The following is a 21125-nucleotide window of genomic DNA, read 5'->3' on the forward strand; positions in this document are numbered from 1 at the left end:
GGACATTCGGCCTCTGTGTCAGGTGGACGGAAGACACCGGTCAAGAGCCTGGAGCAGGCAGGTCGGCCGCTGCCTGAGAGCAAGGGCCTGCATGTGGCCACAGTTTCCTGTTCTTCCTGAGAAGCTGGATATCCGGATTGTATGGAAACTGCCTGATTTTTAAAACTGCTGGCCACTTAATTCACATTCTACTTTCTGCCTGAGAGGCAGGGCACCCCAGGCCAGCCAACCCCAGCGTGTCTCCCGTCTGCATGGGCCATGAGTGCACGGCCTCTGCTGCGGGCGGACGGCGGGCTGTCGGCGTCCAGGCCTCGGGCCCAGCAAGGGACGCATGGCCTCGGCGTCTCAAGTATGTGGCTCTGAGCTGCCTCGGTCTCCTGTGGCTGTTCTTCCGGGGAGCCAGGGTTTTAAGAGCGCTCTTTCAGGCAAAAGCTCTAAGATGTCAAGGTGAGAGCCGCCTCTCTTAGCAAAAGCCCACATTCATCTGGGTTCCTGCCACACTGAAAAGCCGGGACAAAGCCCGCTGAGGGCTGCTGAGGCAGGAGAAAGAACCTGGGCCTCTTCCGCGGTCTCTAGTGTCAGTGTGGCCTGTAGGGCAAAGGTGCCCTGCCCGAGCTTGCCTTGTGTTGGCAAACTCACAGCGCCCACTGCCGCTCAGGTTTTCCCGATGCCGTGCTCCGGCTTCCTCACCACCCCGGCGCTGCTGGGAAGCAGAAATCAATATGCCTCGTGACCTCAGGCACGGAACCCAAGACGGCAGGAGCGGCCTTGGCCTAATGCCTTCCCTCGATGGCTCCTTCCCCGGCTCTGCCCTTTCCCCTCCCAGGGCCGTCAGCCAGGTCCCAGGGTGGGAGAAGGGTCAGTGGGGCTGAGTTTGGAGCTTCAGCCTGCAGAAACTGGGACAGACTGCAGTCTCCAGGGCCCACAGGTCACCTGGAGCTCCCGTATCCACGCTCTGGACTCAAGAGTCTGACTCTGAAGCCAGCCCCCCCCCCCAAACAAAAGCACCACGATGCCCACGGGTTCTAGGGGCCAGAGGCCATGGCGTCGGAGGCCACACCGGAAACGCCGAATTACCCACCAACTCTTCAAAGAGCATGTGCGCGGGGGGCTAAGAGGGCAGGCTTCAGGTTCGAGCCCCACACCAGGCCAGGCCTGGATGCTCATCCAGGCCTCCCCTGAGGAATTCACACAAAAATCTACCAACACGGGTGCAGGACCCCTGGGGGTGGTCCCCCACAGTCCATTCCCCTACTGCTAGGACTCTGAGGTTCTGGTGAACCAGAAGGTGGAAGGCTCTGGAACCTGCACAGAGACCTTTCCAGTTTCCCTTTCTGGGGAGCCACATAGGAGGTGGTGTTTTCAGGGGGTGTGCACAAAACTCCGGGCCTCAGTGGCCATCTACAGGCTTCCCCCCAAGGGGCTGCTGGAAGCCATTTCTGATTTTCTTCATGTGCACGTCTTGTCTCAGCCGGTGCCGGGGATGGGGGTGCAAATCAGGCACTTGGGAAAGGGGGCGTTTCTAACGCCTCCCTTGGCCAGGCCTGGGCAACCTCCCCCCATCTACCTACCCCTAGATCATGGACGGGCTGCACCTCAAAATGCTTAAAGGCTTTTATTTCAGGTAGCTTTTAAAGGGAAAACACACCCAACATACAAAATAGCTGAAAACTTGCAGCATCTCTTAGCCTAAAGCTCTTAATCCATGGACAAATCCTCTTGGATTTTAAGGACTATACTTGAAAACCTGCAGAAGAGAAAAAATGGTCTTTCAGTATCTTGCTTTCCTCTGGGGCCATCTCTGTCCCAGCTTTAACCCCTCCAATGTGCCTGCTCCAGGGTGAGGCCTGCCCGAGAGGGGCTGCTACCTGTGGGAGCGCCAAGGCCTCTGGGTCCCTCTGGCAGCCAGGATGCAGCGGGGTGGCGTGGACAGCAGCACGGCACCCACCTGCTGCCCTGATCACGGGTCCCTCTCCAGGCCACGGAGGCTCAGCAGCAGGTGGGGGTCACGGTGGACTAGGTCTCCGAGGATCACTTCTGGTGGCATCGCCTAGCTCTGCTGGGACCTGGGTGTCATTCCCGAGGCCCAGGCCCCTGCCTTGCCCAGCCCCTGCCCTTTCCGGGGGCATTACCGTCTGTACATTAGTAAGCACAGAGCTCCACAACAGTCTCTCAGCAAAGGCACTAGAAAGCTCAGCAGTGGCCATCTTGGCTGCCCCTTTGCTGAGGCAGGAAACAAGGCTGAAAGAGCAGCGAGAGGGAGACAGCTGTTAGGGCAGAGGGGTCACTGACCCCAGACTCCTGTGGTCCTAGCACCCAAGGGGGCAGAATCTGGGACCACTGGCCCGGAGCAGGCTGGGGTGGGTGAGCTACAGTCTTGCCTGCAAAGGACACCCCACCCCCCCAACACTCCCCACCCAGAGGTTCTTGCCAGCTTTTGGATCTCTTGGTCCTTTCTGGTGAGTTTCTCACCAGAAACTCCGTGCCCACCTTATGTGTTCTTCAAAGTGGCAGTGTGCAAAGGGGCCAGGGTATCAGTTCTGATCTTTGGCAGAAGGCATATGCTGTAGGCGCACACTTAACATGCTCCTGGAGCAGAGCCGTGTACCTGTGGTTGCCAGGTCTTGGGCTCTACAGAGTGGGGGTGGTTAACCTTTTTTTTAAAGATTTTATTTATTTATTTGACAGAGAGAGAGAGAGCGCGCATACAAGCAAGGGGAGTAACAGGCAGAGGGAGAGGGAGAAACAGGCTCCCTGCTAAGCAGGGAGCCAGATGTGGGGCTTGATCCCAGGACCCTGGGACCATGACCCAAGTTGAAGGCAAATGCTTAACTGACTGAGCCACCCAGGCACCCCTGGGGATGGTTAGCTTCTGCAGCTGGGCCACGTCTCCGAAGCCTCTCCTACTGTGTGTTTTAACAGACTGGGGGCAGGCCAGACCAACAGATGATGACATTCTATGACACATCCTCTACAAAAAGAACTGGAGATACTATCTGGAACTACGTGAGTCAGATAGAATCAGGGAGTGTGTGCAGAGCCGCAAAAAGATCGTGATGAATGCTAGCCCAGAACAAGTTTCAAAAGCCCTAGCTGAGGTCCTCCAGGAGATAGGACTCTGTCACCTTCTGTCACAGCAGCCCGGCGGAACAAGGCAATCAGGCAGCTGTAAGCCCGGCTCTGCCACTTCTAAGGGAGGAGCCTTGAGAAGGGTACATGAGTAGCTCTGGGCCTGTAGTTCCCACCCTCTCTGGGCACAGGCGACCAGGGTGAAGAAAGTGCGTGGGGGTGGTTGGGGGGACGGTCAGGCCCCCCATGTGGGCACATGACCACAAGGGACCCATTCACGCTGCAAGCCGGTGTATGCCCATGTGTCAAGGGGGTGACCACGGCTCCCTTCACACGGCAGTGAGGCCTGAGGGAGGTGCAGAGTGGAAGCTTCGGTTAGCCAGCTGTTTTAATTATTTAACCGGCACGTGTGGTCCCTGGCACTTGGGTCCAATGAGGCAAGAACTGGGGATTTTCATTTTTATGTGTCTCTACACATTTGGGTATGTGGGAGAAGAAACCGCTAAACGCAAAGCAAGATTCTTTCTAGTGTGAGCGCTTTTGTGCGAAGGTCTTAGGAGTTCATAGAGACGAATGGCGAAATTTAAGGGATTTACATGCAAACAGTATAGGAGGGGGGGGCCTGGGCGTCTCACTCAGGTCGGAGTCTAACCCTTGATCTCAAGAGTTGTGAGTTTAAGCTCTGCCCTGGGGCTCCAAGCTGGGTGTGGAGCCTACTTCGAAACAAAACAAAACAAAATAAAACAAAACAACAGTATATGAGAAGGCGGTGCTTTTGTTACCTGTTACAATCAGCTCAAGAATGTGTTTTATGAGTTTCTTGGCTAGGGGGTTGAATGTACTGCGTGGAACACAAATGAAAGCGTTCTTCTTAAAGACGTGCACTGGGACAGACCCATGGAGGAAGGGGGAGGTGACAGCCAGCTGTGCATTCAAACAAGTCGCTCTCCCTAGGTCTTCCATGCTCAGGCCCCAATGCGTCCTGTGTGTGTCTATGTGCACCTCCATGTGTGCACACACACGAGTGCTCCCCTCTCCAGTTTAGTCTGGTGTTTTCATTTCCAGAAGGCATCGCTTCAATGAATTGCTTGGAAATGATGCTGGCACTGAAGGAGGTGTGTGTCTTCTTGATGGAAAGCCCCCAACGAGGGGGTTTGTGAGGCCTTGGAGAGGCTTCTCAGATGGGCCCCAGTGCCCTCTGTGTTCCCTTTGTGCTTTCTTGCAAATGCTAAGCTAATGTGTTCGACGCTGAAATCACCCGGCTGTTCTACGTTTGTAGTTTTCACTTATTATGTTTTTTTAGTATTATTAATATTTCATCATAAAAGTATTGATTTCCTTTAACTAAGAGACTTTAAAGTTTGCTGCATCCTTAAGCATGATTTTATTATATCTTGGGGCCAAATGTTTTTTCCTCCCCCCACCCCAAAGGAATGCTTTTCCTTTTATATAATGTGTGTCAGGAAGAAAAAAGGCATTGATTCACAGAATTCTGCCTTATAGGCAACTTTTAAGGAACAGATCTAGGAGGAAGACTGGACAGACCTCTCCTAAACGTGCCCACGGGATCACTCTGTTAAGCTTTTTCCTCTTTTAGGGGTAAGAGCCAGAGCACAAAATTTGTATCAAAATATGAGACAGCTCAAAAAAAAAAAAAAAAAGAGACAGCTCTAAGAGAACCCAGTATGGGACAATTAAGACAACTTCAGACACGACCTCAAAGCTTAAAACTCCTTGCAAGCGCCCTGGGATGCATCAAAGCCTCGGTTTTCACACTGTTTTCAGAAAGCCTATAGAAAGCAAGAAGAAATACTGCCGGGTTGGGGCTGCCTCAAAGAGGCTCTGCTTTGCTCCCCATCCAGAGCACCGGGGTCAGAGGCTGGCCGCAGGGACCGGCAAAGGGCGCCCAGTTTTGCAGAACCTGTCCAGGAAGCAGGCCCAGGGCAGTAACTGGCAGGCCAAATGGAGTGCTCCGAAATGTTTAAATATTGAACATCCTTTTTCTTCTCCTTCCTCCACATTTATTATTAACTTGGACCCACATCACGATGTATGTTGACTTCATTTCTTCCCAAGAATCCATGACCCAGTGGACAAAGCTCGGGGCTGGCGAGTGGGGGCAGGGCTGAGATTTGGGTTTTTTTCTTTCATACCCTCGCTGGAAATCCTTTACGGTCAGCTTGTTTTTAGAGCCATGAATTCCTGGAAACGTCTCAGCCTTTCAATGACCCCCGGCGCCCGAATGCAGATGATTAGTGCCCCAAATATTGACAGACCGGACTTTTTTCCCCTTCCCAACAAGCGAGCGGTGTCGGCGGGAGGCCGCATGGGGAGATGCTGTGGCCACCGGACCGGGTAGGCTGTGCAAACGTCATGCAGACAGGCGCTCCATTGTTCTCTCGCGGTCCCTCAGCCTTGCCCAGGTCGCAACAGTGCCCGCGGTGCCAATGTCAGAAGTGCCCTTTTTTTTTTTTTTAAACAAAAAGACCCAAAAAACCCCAAGAACTCTGTCTACAGCTACCAGATGTCCCCTGCTCAGTCCTGACACACAGGAGGAGGCTGGGGGTGACCCTGCTCTGACACACGAGGCACACTGGATGTCAGCAGCCTGGGCGAGCAGCCAGCGAACTCAGAGCCGGGCCCGGCGTCACTCCTTGTGAAGAGGAACCTTTGGGTTTGGAAACATAAACCTCAAGCCTTTCCAACACACAAGGCAGCACCGTTTCTTGGGAACAAGAAAGGGGGGTGGCCAGGGTGAAGCATCTATCATGCCCAGGAAGGAAGCGGCCATCCTCCTGCCCAGAGGACACCTTTCTCTGGCCCTGCCAGCAGGGTAAGCTGGTGGTAAGCATTCGTTTTTTTTTTTTTTTTTTTCCCCTGGGCTTTTATCTGTTCAAGGGAAATTGTCCCAAATGACCAGCCTCAGGCTTCCACTTTCTTTTAAAAGACCGTACTACATTGGAGATCGATGTTTTCCCCTGAAATGCTGGCTAAATTTATCCTTCCCTGCAACTACTCTCTGGTCTCTGCAGTAGGCTGGCAGGCCACGTGGGCCCGGCCTTGCTGAGGGAACTGTCTGTCTTGTACAACACTCGCTCTTCGCCGCCGGGAGGGCACAAGCATGGAGCCCCAGCCTGTCCTTTTGTTCGCCGAGCATACCGAATTCCCAGTTCTCCCCAGATTCCTCTGCCGCCTCATTCTCTAAAGTCGCGAGCTCTTTACCTGGTCCCAGCTCTCACCACCTGCCCTGAAAAGCCAGTGGGGTGGCTGGCTTGGACCGGCTCTTAAGAATCCCCTCCCTGGCTGTCCCCCCATCCCCCCGCCCCCCACCAAAGTGGCTGAGGGCTCACTATTTGATTGTCTTTCGAAGTAGTGGGATGATGTAGCTGCTGTGGGCTTCACGGACTGAACTAAAGCAGAGAACTTACTTCTGTCTCCTGCTCTGGCTTGGCAAGCCGCCCTGTGAGTGAAATTTCACTGATTGATTTAATGCCCGATGCCCAGAAAGCCCAGGATTTCTGAAATCTTTATTTGTATATGCAGCTGCAAGAGAACATGCCCTAAACAGACACTTGGAGCTACGGCTTCTGTGGTGCTGTTAACCCGTGGACTCTCTCTTCGGCAGGAATAAGAGATAAAATAAAAATGAACCCGGGGATAAAGAAAGTACGTGCCCCTGCTGGCGGGCCCGTGGGGGAGGAATTCTGCCTTGAAGCGCCAAGCAGGCTGGTGTTTCTGGAGGGCCCCACTGAATCAGAGGGCGGGGTGCAGGTGTGGTCAGTCGGATATCCCCCACCCCGCTCTACTTTCTGGAAAGCAACCTGGCAAGATGCTATCAAGAGCCTTAGATACGGGCATTCTTGCTGATCCCGAGAAGTGGTTTCCAAAGAAATAACGGGAACCATGGACCAAGACTTCTGTGCAAGGGTGCTTACCACAGGCGAGGCATACAATGCAGCAGGAACTGGGTAAGAAGGCAACAGAAGTGGCCTGGCAAAGCAAATTTCAGTGAAACTCCAGACTGTTAAGAGTTGAACCGTGTTTCCCCCCAAATTCTAATGTGGAAGTAACCCCTTAGTACCTCAGAACATCACTTCACTTGGGAACAAGGTCGTTCTGTGGACGGAAGCTGTGGAAATGAGGTCATGGGGGTGGGGGCCAGAATCCAGTGTCAGCGGTGTCCTTATCTGAAGGGGAAATGCAGACACCAAGGCGTGCGGTGACGCGGGGGTGGGTGGTGGTGGTGGTCCATGGGAAGATGAAGGCACAGATTGGGGTCATGTTTGGACAAGCCAAGGAATCAGAGGACTGCCGGCAAACCACCCGACGCTAGGAGAGAGGCACGGCTCCTCCAGACCTCCTTCAGAAAGAGTCAACCCTGCCGACACCAGATTCCAAAACAGTGAGACAATACATCCCTGTTGTCCAGGCCACTATGTCCCCAGCACTTAGTGATGGCAGCTGTGAGAAGCCAATACTCAGACCAAGGATGTCCACTGCAGTGCAGTCGGGGACACTGAAAACCTAGAAATGGAACAGATGCTCGGCCCAAGACATCCATGCACACACACACTATGGAATACCACACAGCCCCGAAAAGGAATGAGTGAAACCTGTACTCCTTAACACAGGAGGATTTTTACTCACAGTGGTGTCTGAAAATCAGGCTGCAGAAGAATTCTGCAGAATTCTGTGTAGGTTAAAAGCGGGGGAGCACAGCCCAAACCATGAGACAATTACAGATCCATGACCTCTTCTCCTAAACCTTTGAGGCTACACATGCCTTAGAATTAGTCTTTAGGGATGCCTGGGTGGCTCAGTGGGTTAAGCCGCTGCCTTCGGCTCAGGTCATGATCGAGTCCCACATTGGGCTCTTTGCTCAGCAGGGAGCCTGCTTCTCTCTCTGCCTCTACCTGCCATTCTGTCTGCCTGTGCTTGCGCGCTCTCCCTCTCTCTCTCTGACAAATAAATAAATAAAATCTTAAAAAAAAAAAAGAATTTAGTCTTTAAGGCTGAGGCCCTGTGGCGCGCACACACATGCATATTAAGGCACACCCTCAGCTGGTCTCTGGCAGCTAAAACCCAAAATATTGCATTTCTGCAGGATGACAACGATGACAACAACCCACATATACTCACAATAAATGGCATATACAGCTCTTACAAATGGCCTACAAACAGCGCAGGGCAGGGTCTGCCGCCAAGTGAGTTACGAAAAATCTTTTCATTTTCAGTGCTGCTTGGACTTCGGAATTGTGGAGAAGGGGGCTGTGGCCCCTTCCTGTCTGCTGGTTGTGGGCACGTGGAGAGAATGGAATGGCACATAAAAGGATCTGGAAGGAGAGAAGCCAAACCATCGAATGTCTGGGGAAGCGAGAGAATACGAAAGAGTACTCCTCTGAGGGGACTTAAGTCCCATTTGTGATTTTTTTTTTAACTTTTACTTTTTTTTTTTTTTAAAGATTGTATTTATTTATTTGATGGACAGAGTCACAAGTAGGCAGAGAGCCAGGCAGAGAGAGAGAGAGAGAGGAGGAAGCAGGCTCCCTGCTGAGCAGAGACCCAATGCGGGGCTCAATCCCAGGACCCTGAGATCATGACCTGAGCCCAAGGCAGAGGCTTTAAACCACTGAGCCACCCACGCGCTCCTTAACTTTTACTTTTTAAAATGAAGAATCAACTCATGTATTTCTTCAGTGATTAAAAAAATTAGGGAAAAGAGAGAAGACACAGATGAGAAGAAAGCAGAAATATTAACAATGCTTTTCTCTGGGGTGGGAAGACTGTAGCACTTTTTTTTTTCTGGTACCTTTCCAGTTTCTATTGATAAGCTTCTACATTTGGGCACGAGAGCGCAAGGAGGAAGAGAGTGGGCCTGTGGTGATGGCGGGACAGCTGACTGGTGACCGGTCCTGTCCCTCCCTGTCATCAGCTCATCCCCCAGGGCCCTGGTCACCTCACAGGGCGGCTCTTGGACTGGCTGCCACAGCCACGCCGGGCTGCTCCTGCTCCCAGACTCCAGCCTCCATCACCATGAGATATGGCCCTTTCCCGGGGCGCTGCTCACACTGGCCACGTTGATTCATCATCTCTCTTACTCTCTCTGTCCTTTATTTTTCTGCCCTCATTGGCCTTTGATTGCTTTTCGGGAGTTTATCATATTGAACTTTTATCCCTTTCCAGGAAACCCTATTCTTTTTTTCTTCCCTTTCACAATTAATAAATAATCGTGAGAGCACTTCTTTGGACAGAGCACATCCTGCCTCCTGAACAGAACGGCTGGAGCGTTTCTTTTGGGCTCCTCTGGGCCTGTGAAGGGCACATCACCTGTCACAGAGAAAGAGCATTTCGGTCTGTCGCCGTGCTGTGGGGGAGGGTGCCAGTGGTGTTCTCAGTGTGGGAGCCGCTCCAGCCCTCCAGGACCAGGACTGCTGTACTTTCCCAGCTATCCCAGGGAGGGGCCAGGCAGGACTGGCTGGTGCTGGCTGGGGTACTGAGCGCTGGGGTATGGACAGGGAAACACAGGGACAGGATAAGAGTTACAGTGTGAGCTTTGGAGACAGACAGATGGGTTCAAATCCCAGCCTCCTGCTGCTGGCCTATGTTGCCGTGAGCTTCCATTTCCTGGGATACAATAGGGAGACAGTAATCCCTACCTCACGCACTATCACGCCTAGTGCTGGGACCGATCCGTAGCAATGGGCCAATAAAACAGCAGCAGGCACTGCTAAGCGGTAGCTCGAGCCACGGCTCTGAGCCTTTCTCTTCACACAAACTCATCAGTTTCTACCATGCAAGAAGAGGAGCGCAACTGGCCTTAATCATCTCTAAGAAGGAACATGGAGCCTTTGGGATCACATTTTTTTTTTTTTTAATCCCTGGAGTGAGCTGGACAGAGCGGCCGGCACATCACCTAAACTCCTGGTGCCAAGAGGGGACTCCCGGAGCGACAAACAGGTGTTGTTCACCTGTTTCCCGTCTCAACTCCACAACACAAATCGCTTGCCCTCTTCAGAGGTTTTCATTCAACAAATGCTCAGAGCAGCGATTTCAATACCAACTTTCTTTCCCAGAAGCCTTGCTTCTGAGGTCAGACCACAAGTAACAGAGACTTCTGGAAAGGTATGAAATGCAAACTTATCTCATAATTTACAGGAAAGGAAAGCGAACAGGAGACTATTTTACCAGTAAGAACAGAGCCTTTTCTTCAAAGTCAGAAAATAAATGGAAAAAAAGGCACATTTTAGGGAAGAGGAGGGGTGCCAGGTAAGTCTGCATTGCATCAAGGTTTCCAGATTATTCCTGTGTTGCGGGTTCCAACTTTTTTTTTTTCTCCCACATCTGGACGGCTTTAAGGAAAATGCTGCACGAACTGGACTACTTTATGATCGAAATAAGATACAAATGAGATAATCTGGTCTTTAGAAAAAGATGACAGCTTTGTGACAGTCTGACTAGTTTAGAACTGTTTTTAAACACAGAACAGCTTTTGGGGCACCTCGGCGGCTCGGCTGGTTGCACATCTGTCTTTGTTTTAGGCCACGATTTTGGGGTCCTGGGATTGAGCCCCACACTGGGATCCCTGCTAGGCAGGTAGTCTGTTTCTCCCTCTCTCTCTCCCTGCTCATGCTCTCTCTCAAATAAATAAAACCTTAAAAACAAACAAACAAATACCCAACAGCTTTCTCAAGATACACGTCACATCCAATATAATCTATGCATTTAAAAGGGTACAATCTGATGGTTTTTAGTCTATTCACAGAACTGTGCATCCATCACAACAATCAATTTTAGAGCACTTTTGACCCCCTTCTAACTAGTTGTGATTTTAACTTGCAGTGGGGGCTACAAACACATTTATCCCCAGTTACACTAATGAGTCCAGAACCTGGTCTTTTAAACCTCCCACTCCCAGGCGTGCCTGGGTGGCTCAGTGGGTTAAAGCCTCTGCCGTCGGCTCAGGTCATGATCCCAGGCTCTTGGGATCTAGCCCTGCATCGGGCTCTCTGCTCAGCAGGGAGCCTGCTTCCTCCTCTCCCTCTGCCTGCTTCTCTGCCTACTTGTGATCTCTGTTAAATAAATAAAATCTTAAAAAAAAAACAAAACCCAACCTCCCACTCCAGACTCTACCATTTGTTCTCTTGCACATGGCATAAAACACTTTGTTTTTCATGTCCGGCCTGAGCTGGAACTTCTATTCCAAAAGAATTCATCAGAAACACATCCTGGGTCAAATTTTTCCTTTCACGCTCTTTACTCACACGGGAAGAGACCTGGGTCATTGCTGGGAATGCTGGGCTGAACCCCTTCCTAGGAAACAGGACTGGGCTCTGTGCCCCACTTAGCCGGCCAGGGAGGAAAGTGACAACAAAGGAGAATTCTGTGTACAGACTGGTGGCAGGTTATCACCTGGAGAACGATGTTTTCATTCCTTGGGGATCTGGGCAGCCTGTGGGCCCAGGCATCAAAGTCCATCTGTGTGCTCTCCTGTCTGGGATGGATTCCTGCCCAGCCTGGCTCCTTTTACTTCCTCCTAGGCCAACAACCCTTCCTCAAGACATGCTTTCCCAGACTTCTTGTCTAGGTCAGATCCCTTTGTGGCATACGTCCCAGCTCTCAGCTGGTTTCTTCAAGGCCCTGATCATGGCTGACATCTATGGCATCCACAGGACCTGGGAGCTACAAAGGGACTAGTGTGTTCAGCATACACCCAGAGTCCCCAGAGAACAATGTCAAACACATAAAGTGGGTACTGAAGATCTACTGGTTCCATCCATCAATCTCTCTCTCTCTTCCTCTGTATCTACCTACCCATTCAACAACCATCCACCTCCCTACCCACCCATCCAGTACTTTCCAAGAACCATCTTTATGGCACACATCCCAGTGCCGCTCCGACGAGAGCTGGGCATTTGGCAGAAAACAAAAGAGAGCCTCTGCTCTCTTGCAGCTTGAAGTTCAATGATGGGCTGAGGAAGGATAGGGCGTGGGGTGAGCTGACAATGAAGAAATGCAGAACGTTGGGAGGAAAGGAGTGCTATGAAGAGAATTGAGCAGGACAGCGGCATCTGGGGTGCCGGGAAGGCGGGGGGCAGGGCTGTGAGTTATGTGATGGTCAGAAAGAGCCTCGAGATGGAGAGCTCTGCTGAACAACCGTAAGGCAGTGAAGAGAGAGCCACACGGGAACCTGGGATGAGAACGCTCAGTGCAGGGACTGGAAGGCGGGCAGGCTCAGCGGAGGGGGGCTCCTGTGGCTGCTCTGGAGTTGGCCAAGGGGGCAGTGGGAAGATGTGAGGTCCTGAGGATCTAGACTGTGTGGGATCTTCGTGGCCACCATAAGGAATTGGGCTTTCATTCTGAATGAAAAGGGACCCAGTGATGGATTTAAGCAGAAGACACGCATAATCTGACTTATACCTGAAAAGGACTTTTTAGCTACGGCACTGGGAGCAGACTGACTCTTCAGAGGCCTGGGTGTGTGGGTTTGGGGATGGAGAGGTGGGCGGAGTTTGGCAGGTGATCAGGACAATTCTGAAGGCCAAGGTCAGGAGTCAGAAACAACATCCTGCAGACCAAATCCCAAATCCAGCCGTGGGCCTGTTTCTCTAAGTGACGTTTTACTGGATGGGGTCACGCCTGCTCATTTACATATTATCAGGGGCTGTTTGGCTGCACTGGTAGAGACAGTGAGACTGTGACAAGCAGCATACGGCCAGTGAAGCCTGAAATATTGACAACCGGGACCTTTTAGAAAAGTGAGCCAATCCCAGCCTAGCAGATGGGGTACAGTGGTGGGAGGAACTGGATCCTGACCGCGTTTCGCAGGTGCCCTAACAGGCCTGGTGAGCTTTGGCCCTGGAGCGGAGGAACGCTTGGGTCTCCAGCTGCTGCTTCTTTCCAACTAAGTGTAAGTCATCCCAACCCATGGGCAGCCGGGTTGGAGCCGACCCCTGTGAATGACCCTGTCTTCCGGCTGCCAGGCTGGTGTGTGGTCAGTTTAGAGGGCAGCCTTTAGCACCAGCACCCTCCTGCCCCAACTTGAAGCCCCTCAGCAGCGCCCCCTGGGCTCCTCCACAAATCCAAGACAGTGGACCTTGCACGGGAGGTCACTTGCACATGGCCTCATCTCCTGCTGCCTCCTGTCCCACACATCTAAGGCAGCTTGCAGGACCCACATGCATACCATGGTGTGCACAGCCCAGAGCCTGCCCTCATTTGCTTGGGACGCCCCCTGTTTAACCTGGCCCATCCGTCAAGATCTTCTTCTGGAACCTCCTTGCCCTCCAGTTCCGGTTGGGCAGACGTCCCTGTCCTGGGCTCCCACACCATTATGGCAGGGATCAGACTACGTAGGCGTGGTCTTCCCCAGGATATCAGGAACTCCAGGAAGGCAAGGCCCATCCAGAACCTTCTACTCCCCAGTCCTTGGCAGAGCATGGTGTAAACCTGCGCCCATGATAGGTGTCCTGAAAGCATGCTGAGCATTGGTCTCTCCTGACACTGGGCCCAGGGCACCAGACAGATGTGCTCCCAAACCCTGAATGTCCCAATACTCCAAACTCACTAAGGAGGAACTGCTCCGATGGAGGAGAGAGCCTGCCCAAGCATGACCCCTGCCCACCAGGCTGTCCATCCATTTCTGGGCCATAGTTGACGGGGCTGCTTACAGGGGCACATCGGATCTACAGAGAAGGGATCTCAGTCACGCTAGACCCCATGCTGCACAGGCCAATGGTAGGAGTGCGATGAAGATTTGTAGATTAAAGAAATGACAATCAGGCCACAGCATCTGACCCCAGTGGTCACCCTGACCCTCTGGTTAAGCCACCTAAGAGATCTCTTCGTCTCTAATAGCGTTCTCAAGACTGGATGGCCTTAAGAGCGAGCCAGGGAGCTTCAAAAAACACCAGCGACCCTTCTCCTCACCCAGATTTAATGGGCACTAAGCTTTTCAAATGCTCTCAAGGTGATTCTAGAAATGTGAAGCCAGAGCTGGGGCGGCAGAGGCAGGGTTATTAGGCTGGTTTGGCCCAGGGCCTCTAGCTGGAGAAGATCTTGCAAGAGTTCGGACTCCATGCTTCTAAAAGGCTGTGCCTCTGCCCCCAGGAAACCATGAGGATAGGACTCGCGGGATCCTCTGGCTGAGAGAAGGGTCCCAGTTGACTGGCTTTCTGATCACTCAGGTGGCTATCTCCCAGAAGCTGTGGGGGTACTGGACTACAAAAGGACAGGTCCACCTGTCTGCAGGAGCAAGGAGCTGGCCCAAAGCCCTCTCTGAGCTGAGCAGGCCCTATCGCCGCCCGCAATAGGCAAATGAGGTCACTCTGTAGCCGAAGGCCAGAAGAACACCCCCAGACATTGCCCAGCACACTCAGCCCCTCTGCTCGTTGGGGATGGCACTGCTGTGCCTTGTTTGGATGGGGTCCTGCACCAAGGCTCAGGGATGTGCTTACTTGAAGGTGGATGAAGCAGGGCTGGGCGTCAGTCACTCGAGGGGTTTTCTGGAAAAAAGCCACACACCAGGGACAGGAGGCACTTGCAAAGTGCAGTTTGGGGCTTCTGGCTGTTTGCACATTGGAGGGCAATAACTCAGAAGTAGTTATCACCCCATGGGCTTGTTAGTTATGGGGCGCTGATTCTCCTGGCAGGCCTCTGGGTCTTATCAGTAACAACGTAGGCTAGGAGTGTAAAAATAAGAACACAGAGAGGGAGGCCGGCAAGAGCAGGGGCCGGGGTCAGGCAGAGGGAGGATGGACACTGGAGTCGCCGACTTGTGTGTAAGGCTAGGTAAGTTCCTCAACCACCCTGGGCCTCAGCAAACTTTGACGGCAAAATGGGCGGACGTCTGCCTCTCCCCAGGCAGGCTCGGAAGGTGAAACAATTAACCCATGCAACGTGCTTGATACCGAGCGGGAAGCACAGAAGATGGCCCATCGAGGGGACCAATATGAGTATCACAGTGATGGCGAGCTAGGAGACAGACCCTCACTCCGTGCTCAGCTTCCCTGCGCATGCTGTCCCCTGCCTGGAGCCCCTGTCACCTCCCATCCCGTCTGCTCTAGCAAGTCCTCCCGTATCGGCCCATACCACTGACGCAGGCAAGCCTCCCCGGTCCCCACTGGAGAAGACCAGGTGCCCCATTATCAGCTAATCATCTGCTGGTACAATTATATGAAAAATTTTCTTACTTTTACAAGAGTGCAAGCTCCACGTGGCGGGGCCACAGGTGTCACCTCATAGCCAAGCCCAGCACCTGCCACACAACAGATGCTCAATACACATAAGCTAAACAAAGGACTTCCACGGAATCCCGTCTGTGTGGGGCCACAACGGCCACGAGCTGAAGAACTCCCCAAGCTCACGTCCCTGAAGAGCTTAACTATGGGCTGGGCCAGCCCTAGAACCTTCCAGAGAGTCTCTAAATTCACCCTGGACCAGCAGACCTTACATCTCCACAGTAGAGGCTCCCGTGCTCAGCAGGCACACGAGCATTTCCCACACTGCAGGTCAGTGCTATGTGTGTGTGTGTGTGTGTATATATATATATATATATACATAAAAACAAAACAAAAATATATATATATGTATATATATATATTTTTTTTGGTAAAAAGAGTTCTGGCTAAGAGCCAGCTCAGGCTGCAAAAAGTAGGAGAAAAGCTGTTGCTACATCACACCTACTGGGCAGCTGTCCATTGGCCTGGGGAAGCCTAGACAGCCACTCAGTGCTGCCCGCCACACACGGGCATCTTGGGCCAGATTGATTAGTGCGCTGTGATAGGCGTGCGCAGAAACCCCTTCTCGGCCCAGGAGAGAAGCCAGGCTAGGGACCACGTGTGAGGGGCTGTGGTTGAGATCATGGCGTCCCCTCTACCCGCTGCGGCTCCCCCAGGGCGAGGCTGAGAACATCCTTGGGTCTCCAGGCCCTGAGTAGATGAGGGTGTGAGGGGCAGAGGAGTGGGTTTCGCGGCACCCCCGACCACTGTGCGACCTAGGGCAAGTTACTCAACCTCTCTGGGCCCCACACTCCTCAGCTATGAAGTGGGGATAATAACAGGGCCTTCCTCCCCAGGCTGTTGTGACCTGGATCGTGGAGACACTCAGCCAGATGCCGGCGACGCGGTGAGCCTTAGGAAATGGTCCTCAGTGGCAGGTGAGCGGTTCAGCCACTTCAGCCTCCCAACAGCTTGAGGGGTAGAGGGCAAAGCACACTGGGGCTTCCTGAAGGTTGACCTGGCTGGTCACCTCCACTCCAGGGTCTCGGCTCCCCATCCCCTCCCCTCCTGGCATTACTGAGAGTGTGAATGGCAAGTGCTTTGTGGACCCGCACGTGCCACACGGGAACATCAGGGGATCGCGTGATCCTCAGGAGCACACCTGTGACAACCAGGCAAGCTGCTCCCAAACCTGTCACTGACTGTGCTAGCAGCTGCCCTGCACTGCTGTCTCTAACCTGTTCCCACCCAGCGGCCACAAGGTGCTCGGACAAACGCGGATCCACTGTGCCCTCGCCGGCTTGAAGTCCAGAAAGCTCGGATGAAATCCACATCTTCCGCCAGCCTGCCCCTCCCCCCGGAGCGATCTTCTCTACCCACCACCCCTCACCCTCTGCATGCCAGCAGCAGCGGGCCTCTGGGCGGCTTAGCTGTCTCCACCTGCCCCCCGCCATGACTTCTGGCACAGAGGACACCCCATTTCCACATCTGCTTCTGCCACATAGGCTGCCGGCTGCACGAGGGCCAGGCGTGGAGCTGTGGGAGGTGCTCAGTGCCTGCTTGCCGGAAGAACGCACAGGGCTGAGATGGTGCTGGCTTTGGTGGCCCTCGCCAGGCAGGTGCCCAGAAGTCACCTTGGCTGGCAGAGCCTGAGAGCACCAGCAGGACTGCTTGTGAGTGCCCTGGGTGAGCTGGGCCAGCAGCCCTGTGAGGGGCTAGAGCCCCAGCTGCAGGGCCGAAAGTACTGGCCTATCAACCCCAAGGTCAACGTGGGCAGCTCTAGTCCTCGGGGCACTGGCTCCCTCCTCTTCCATCAGAGACTGTTACTTACAAGGACCTCGTGAGGGCCCTTATAGAGTGCTGGCCCAGGGATAGGCTCCTGCCCTGGGAGGGAAGGCTGTATTCTATAGAAGAAGAAAATGACCCTTCAGGACCCTTCTGGATCTTCCTGACAGGACACAGCTACCAATGGGTAGGTGCCGAAAAAGCTAAGTGGGCTAACTCCAGGGCACAGGCCCCTACCCTCCTCATGGCGAGAGCTCCCTGGCAGGGCTGGAGCATGGTTTAGAGCATGTGGGGGCATACTTGTGACAGAGTAAGGATGCCCGAATGGTGGGAGTTTTTAAGCTGCTTGAAGCTGTGTCTCAGCATGCGCAAAGGGCCCCTCTGCTGACGCAGTGGGGACACAAGTTGGTACAGGGTGTTTTCTGCATCTGCTTTCTGCTGAGGTGGAGGGAGGAAGTTAGAGAGGGCACAGGAGCAGGCCATGCCCCCACCGCACGGACACTGTTTCGAGACAACAGAACGCTGCTCCCAGCTGTGGAATGTGCTCCCTGGGCATCAGGCTGGGAATGTTTTTTTTTTTTTTTAAAGATTTTATTTATTTATTTGACAGACAGAGATCACAAGTAGGCAGAGAGGCAGGCAGAGAGAGAGGAAGGGAAGCAGGCTCCCTGCTGAGCAGAGAGCCCCATGTGGGGCTCGATCCCAGGACCCTGGGACCTGAGCCGAAGGCAGAAACTTAACCCACTGAGCCACCCAGGCGCCCCTGTTTTTGTTTTTTAAAAAGCATTTTTCCAGAATGCCCAAGATTTTATGAATGTCAACTATCTCAGAACATTCTCCAGGATACTAAGGGTAGGGGGGGGGACGCTCATTCTGTCAACACGGACTCTTCCTGCCGCTGGACTGAATCCAGGATTTATCAGGACCCATTCTGCCTGAGAGGCCGGAGTGTGCGTCGTACCCAGCACCTGAGGCCCAACTGTCAGCCTGTGAAGTCAACGTACTCAGAAAGCCACAACAAAAGGCCACTTGATCTCAGAAGCGCTGAAGAACCTTGAAGTCGATTTAGCAAGAAAGAAAAGAACACTGAGCAAGAGATAACCTTTTTCTCAGGAAGCAGGCAGAAGCATTACAAAGGGTTGGAGTCTGAAACCAGGCTCAAGCTCTCTGGGACCCCAGGCAGAGGGTCTGCATTTGAGTTTTGCTTGTCCCAGCTGCAAAGGTGAGGTTAACGATGTGAAAGTTTTTACACATTTCTCTCTTTATTTTATAAAAAGCAACTTGTTGAGGGTCTAGCAAGCCCATAGCAGGTATTCAAAAAAGGGGATCCTGGAGCCTTATAAGGTCTGTGAAGTTAGAAGTAGACCACACATGGTACGCACCTGAATTCTTACCAAACTGGCACATATGTTCAGAGAAGTCAGTGCAAATCACCCCACAAACTTCGTATTTCATGCAGTTGAAGCATCTAATGCCCAAATCTCACGGTGATTTCAGGGGCTGGAGTTCGAGGCAGGCAGCCATGGAGACAAAGTAAAACAAGTCATCTGCCCCTGATTCGATGGGCTTCAGGCTATCTTTTTGCAGTTACTCTGCAGGTCTAGGAACAGGCTGTTGAAGTGTGAAGCGATGTCACAACACAGCCATTCCTGCCACACTGGGCTAATATTGACTTCTGGCCCTCTGGGAGTCTGAGATGTTGAACAAATAATATTCTGTGTTTCTGCAGAAAAGCACATTCATACAAAATGCCCTGGCCAGACAGTCGCAGATAAAGGAAGCTGTCCTGAGTCATGGGATGCTGGCTAGAGAGAGGAAAGAACTGAAGACAGTCCGAACCCCAGCGGAGAAGCCAGGAGGTCAGAGGAGAACCCCCGGGGGGTGCCATCATGCCATCACACCCTGTCGGCGATGACAAGCCAAACGGAGGGCAGGCCAGCCCTCGGGGGCCCTACGCCCACTCCTGGGAACCTTTCCAGTCATCACAGCTCTTGAAGGCCTCCTGGACAGAATGACATCCACAAGTAACAAGGATTTTGCTAGCTCACAACTTGGGATCATCAGAATGCCCCCGGAAGCGACACACACACAGAAGATCTACAGAGAAAGTGGGACTCCTTGATGGCCTGCCGTAACTGGCCCTGGGAGTCTCTCTCTCCTCCACCCACATATTTCATTGGTCACCAAGTCCCATTAGGGCCACAGCCCTAGACACTTCACGGTTACTTGCTCCAGGGAAATCCTTGTGCAACGGTGCGTGGAGCGCTCATTCTTTAAGGACAAAAATTGGCCCCAACCTGAATGCCTGCCAGTGGGGACCTGGCTAAATAAACACTGGTTTGCCCACACGACGGACGGCTCAGCAGCAGTAAAAATGAAAACGAGCGCTTTTATGAACTAACAGAAAGAAAAAAAAAAATCCAAGGCGTGCTGTTGAGTGAAAACAGTAATCGTCGGTGTGGAAAAAATACAAAAGCCATGCAACACTGTAGCACAAGCACAATAGGCACCTATAGACAGAAAGGTCTAGAAGGAGACAGAGCAAGCTGAGGAAGGGAGGACCTCCGCAGAGAGGCTGCTTCTCACCCCTGCCAAGGGCAGGGCGCCATCTACGGCACAGGTGCAGCCCATCCGCTGGAGGCCGGAGCAGGCCTTCCGTCTCTTCTCCGCCCACCCTCTTCTCCTCTGCCCTTCCTGACTCCAGTGAGGCAAAACCCAAGTCCCCTGACTCCCCACTCCTTGGCCTTAGTACCTCCGAGGGCTTCCTACTGCTCCCAGGGTACACTTCCAACCCCTCGGCAGGCTGCAAGTCTCCCGCCGTTAGGACTCCCACCCAGCTTTGCAGCCTGTCTCCCCATCACTGCCCGACGCCCAGCCATGCCACCAAAGGTCGCCTGCTCCCTCCTGCCTTCCGTGCATGTTGTCATCACCACAACCACCTCGTTGGCCGCACAACTGTTCGTGCACCCATTCCCTCCCCCCGTCCAGTCTGGTGTGCTTGGCACGCCATTCGTTTGACTCCTCAGAGACCCCCGGAAACACCTGCTGCACACATCCTCTCTCCTGACCTTTCGGTGTATCTGTCATGTAACTCCCTGGGAACTCCCGAAGTTCTTTGAAAAAATGCCCATTCCTTCGTAAACCTGGGGTCCTCCTCTTCTCTCCCTGGTGGTCCCCTCTCTGGCCCCTAGGTGCTGCTGCGTTTTGAAGAGGCCACAAAGAAATGGGCACAAAGGAGAGGGACCGATGTTGGACCAATGACTGACGCCGCTCTGGGGACACGCAGCACTGCTCTCGTGTCCCGCGCCTGGCTTCTGCTTTGGTTCTTCCCACGCTGTGGAGAGGCCTCATGAATTCCCAACCCCTTCCCCTAGCCGTCTGCACACTCAGCAGTGCCACCTGGTTGGCATTGCACCCTCTGGGATCCCAAGGCCAGCATTATGACTGGTTCTTTGGAAGTGGTACAGCGGTTCTCAAACCCAGTTCCGGGGGGACCCTGGGGTTCCTTACGCTAATTCAGAGATATTTTAAAGTATAAATAAAATCAAGGTGGTCTTTTTCCAATTCACAGATACCATTAAGGACTAGGGTCTTCTCCGCTTCTAGGTGTTACCCCCTCAAACCCGACTTCAATCCTTGCCGTTTGCTATCACTTATCTGTAACGAGAGCCTGCGGTTGGTAGGACAGATGACTCAGCAGCAGAAAATAAACATCTATAGGAAAAGGCTCATAAAGTTTCTTCAAATAATTTTATGGGCTTCTCCTCTGGACGCACTTGTGTCCACAGAATACGGTCATCTTCTTTGCTGGTTTCCATGCACGTGGCTCATGCTATGGGATGGAATACAAGAGTTCACGGGGTGCCCAAAGCACACCTGATTCCCAGGGGTCCACCGCCCAGTCATCTTCGACGCTGAACACGCGGGTTCATGGAGCGGGCCAGGCGCTGTCCCTCCCCCGAGCTCAGGTTTCCTGGTCTGCCTCCCAGGGCTGTTTGCGTGGTCGTGCGGGAACTGCCCCGCTCAGGCAAATGTGGAATTAGCCACGGTGGTATC

The 21125-nt window shown here is 53.0% G+C and overlaps 1 protein-coding gene across 13 annotated transcripts in view; it reads right to left on the reverse strand.

Annotated features, from left to right (window-relative positions):
- CLEC16A (C-type lectin domain containing 16A) overlaps positions 1 to 21125 on the reverse strand; it is a 215986-nt gene that overhangs the window by 29627 nt on the left and 165234 nt on the right. For 2 of the 13 annotated variants that reach the window (XM_013055147.2, XM_013055146.2), the window contains exon 23: positions 1601 to 1747. The exons of the other annotated variants lie outside the window; for them this stretch is intronic. In XM_013055147.2, the coding sequence (XP_012910601.2) occupies positions 1699 to 1747 (49 nt within the window). In that variant the 3' untranslated portion in view covers positions 1601 to 1698. Of the gene's footprint in view, positions 1 to 1600; positions 1748 to 21125 lie in introns of those variants that run through there. 13 annotated transcript variants of the gene reach the window in all.

Source organism: Mustela putorius, unplaced genomic scaffold (assembly GCF_011764305.1).
Source record: "Mustela putorius furo isolate JIRA1106 unplaced genomic scaffold, ASM1176430v1.1 tig00004007_pilon_pilon_pilon, whole genome shotgun sequence".
In the NCBI taxonomy this organism is placed as follows: Eukaryota; Metazoa; Chordata; class Mammalia; order Carnivora; family Mustelidae; genus Mustela; species Mustela putorius.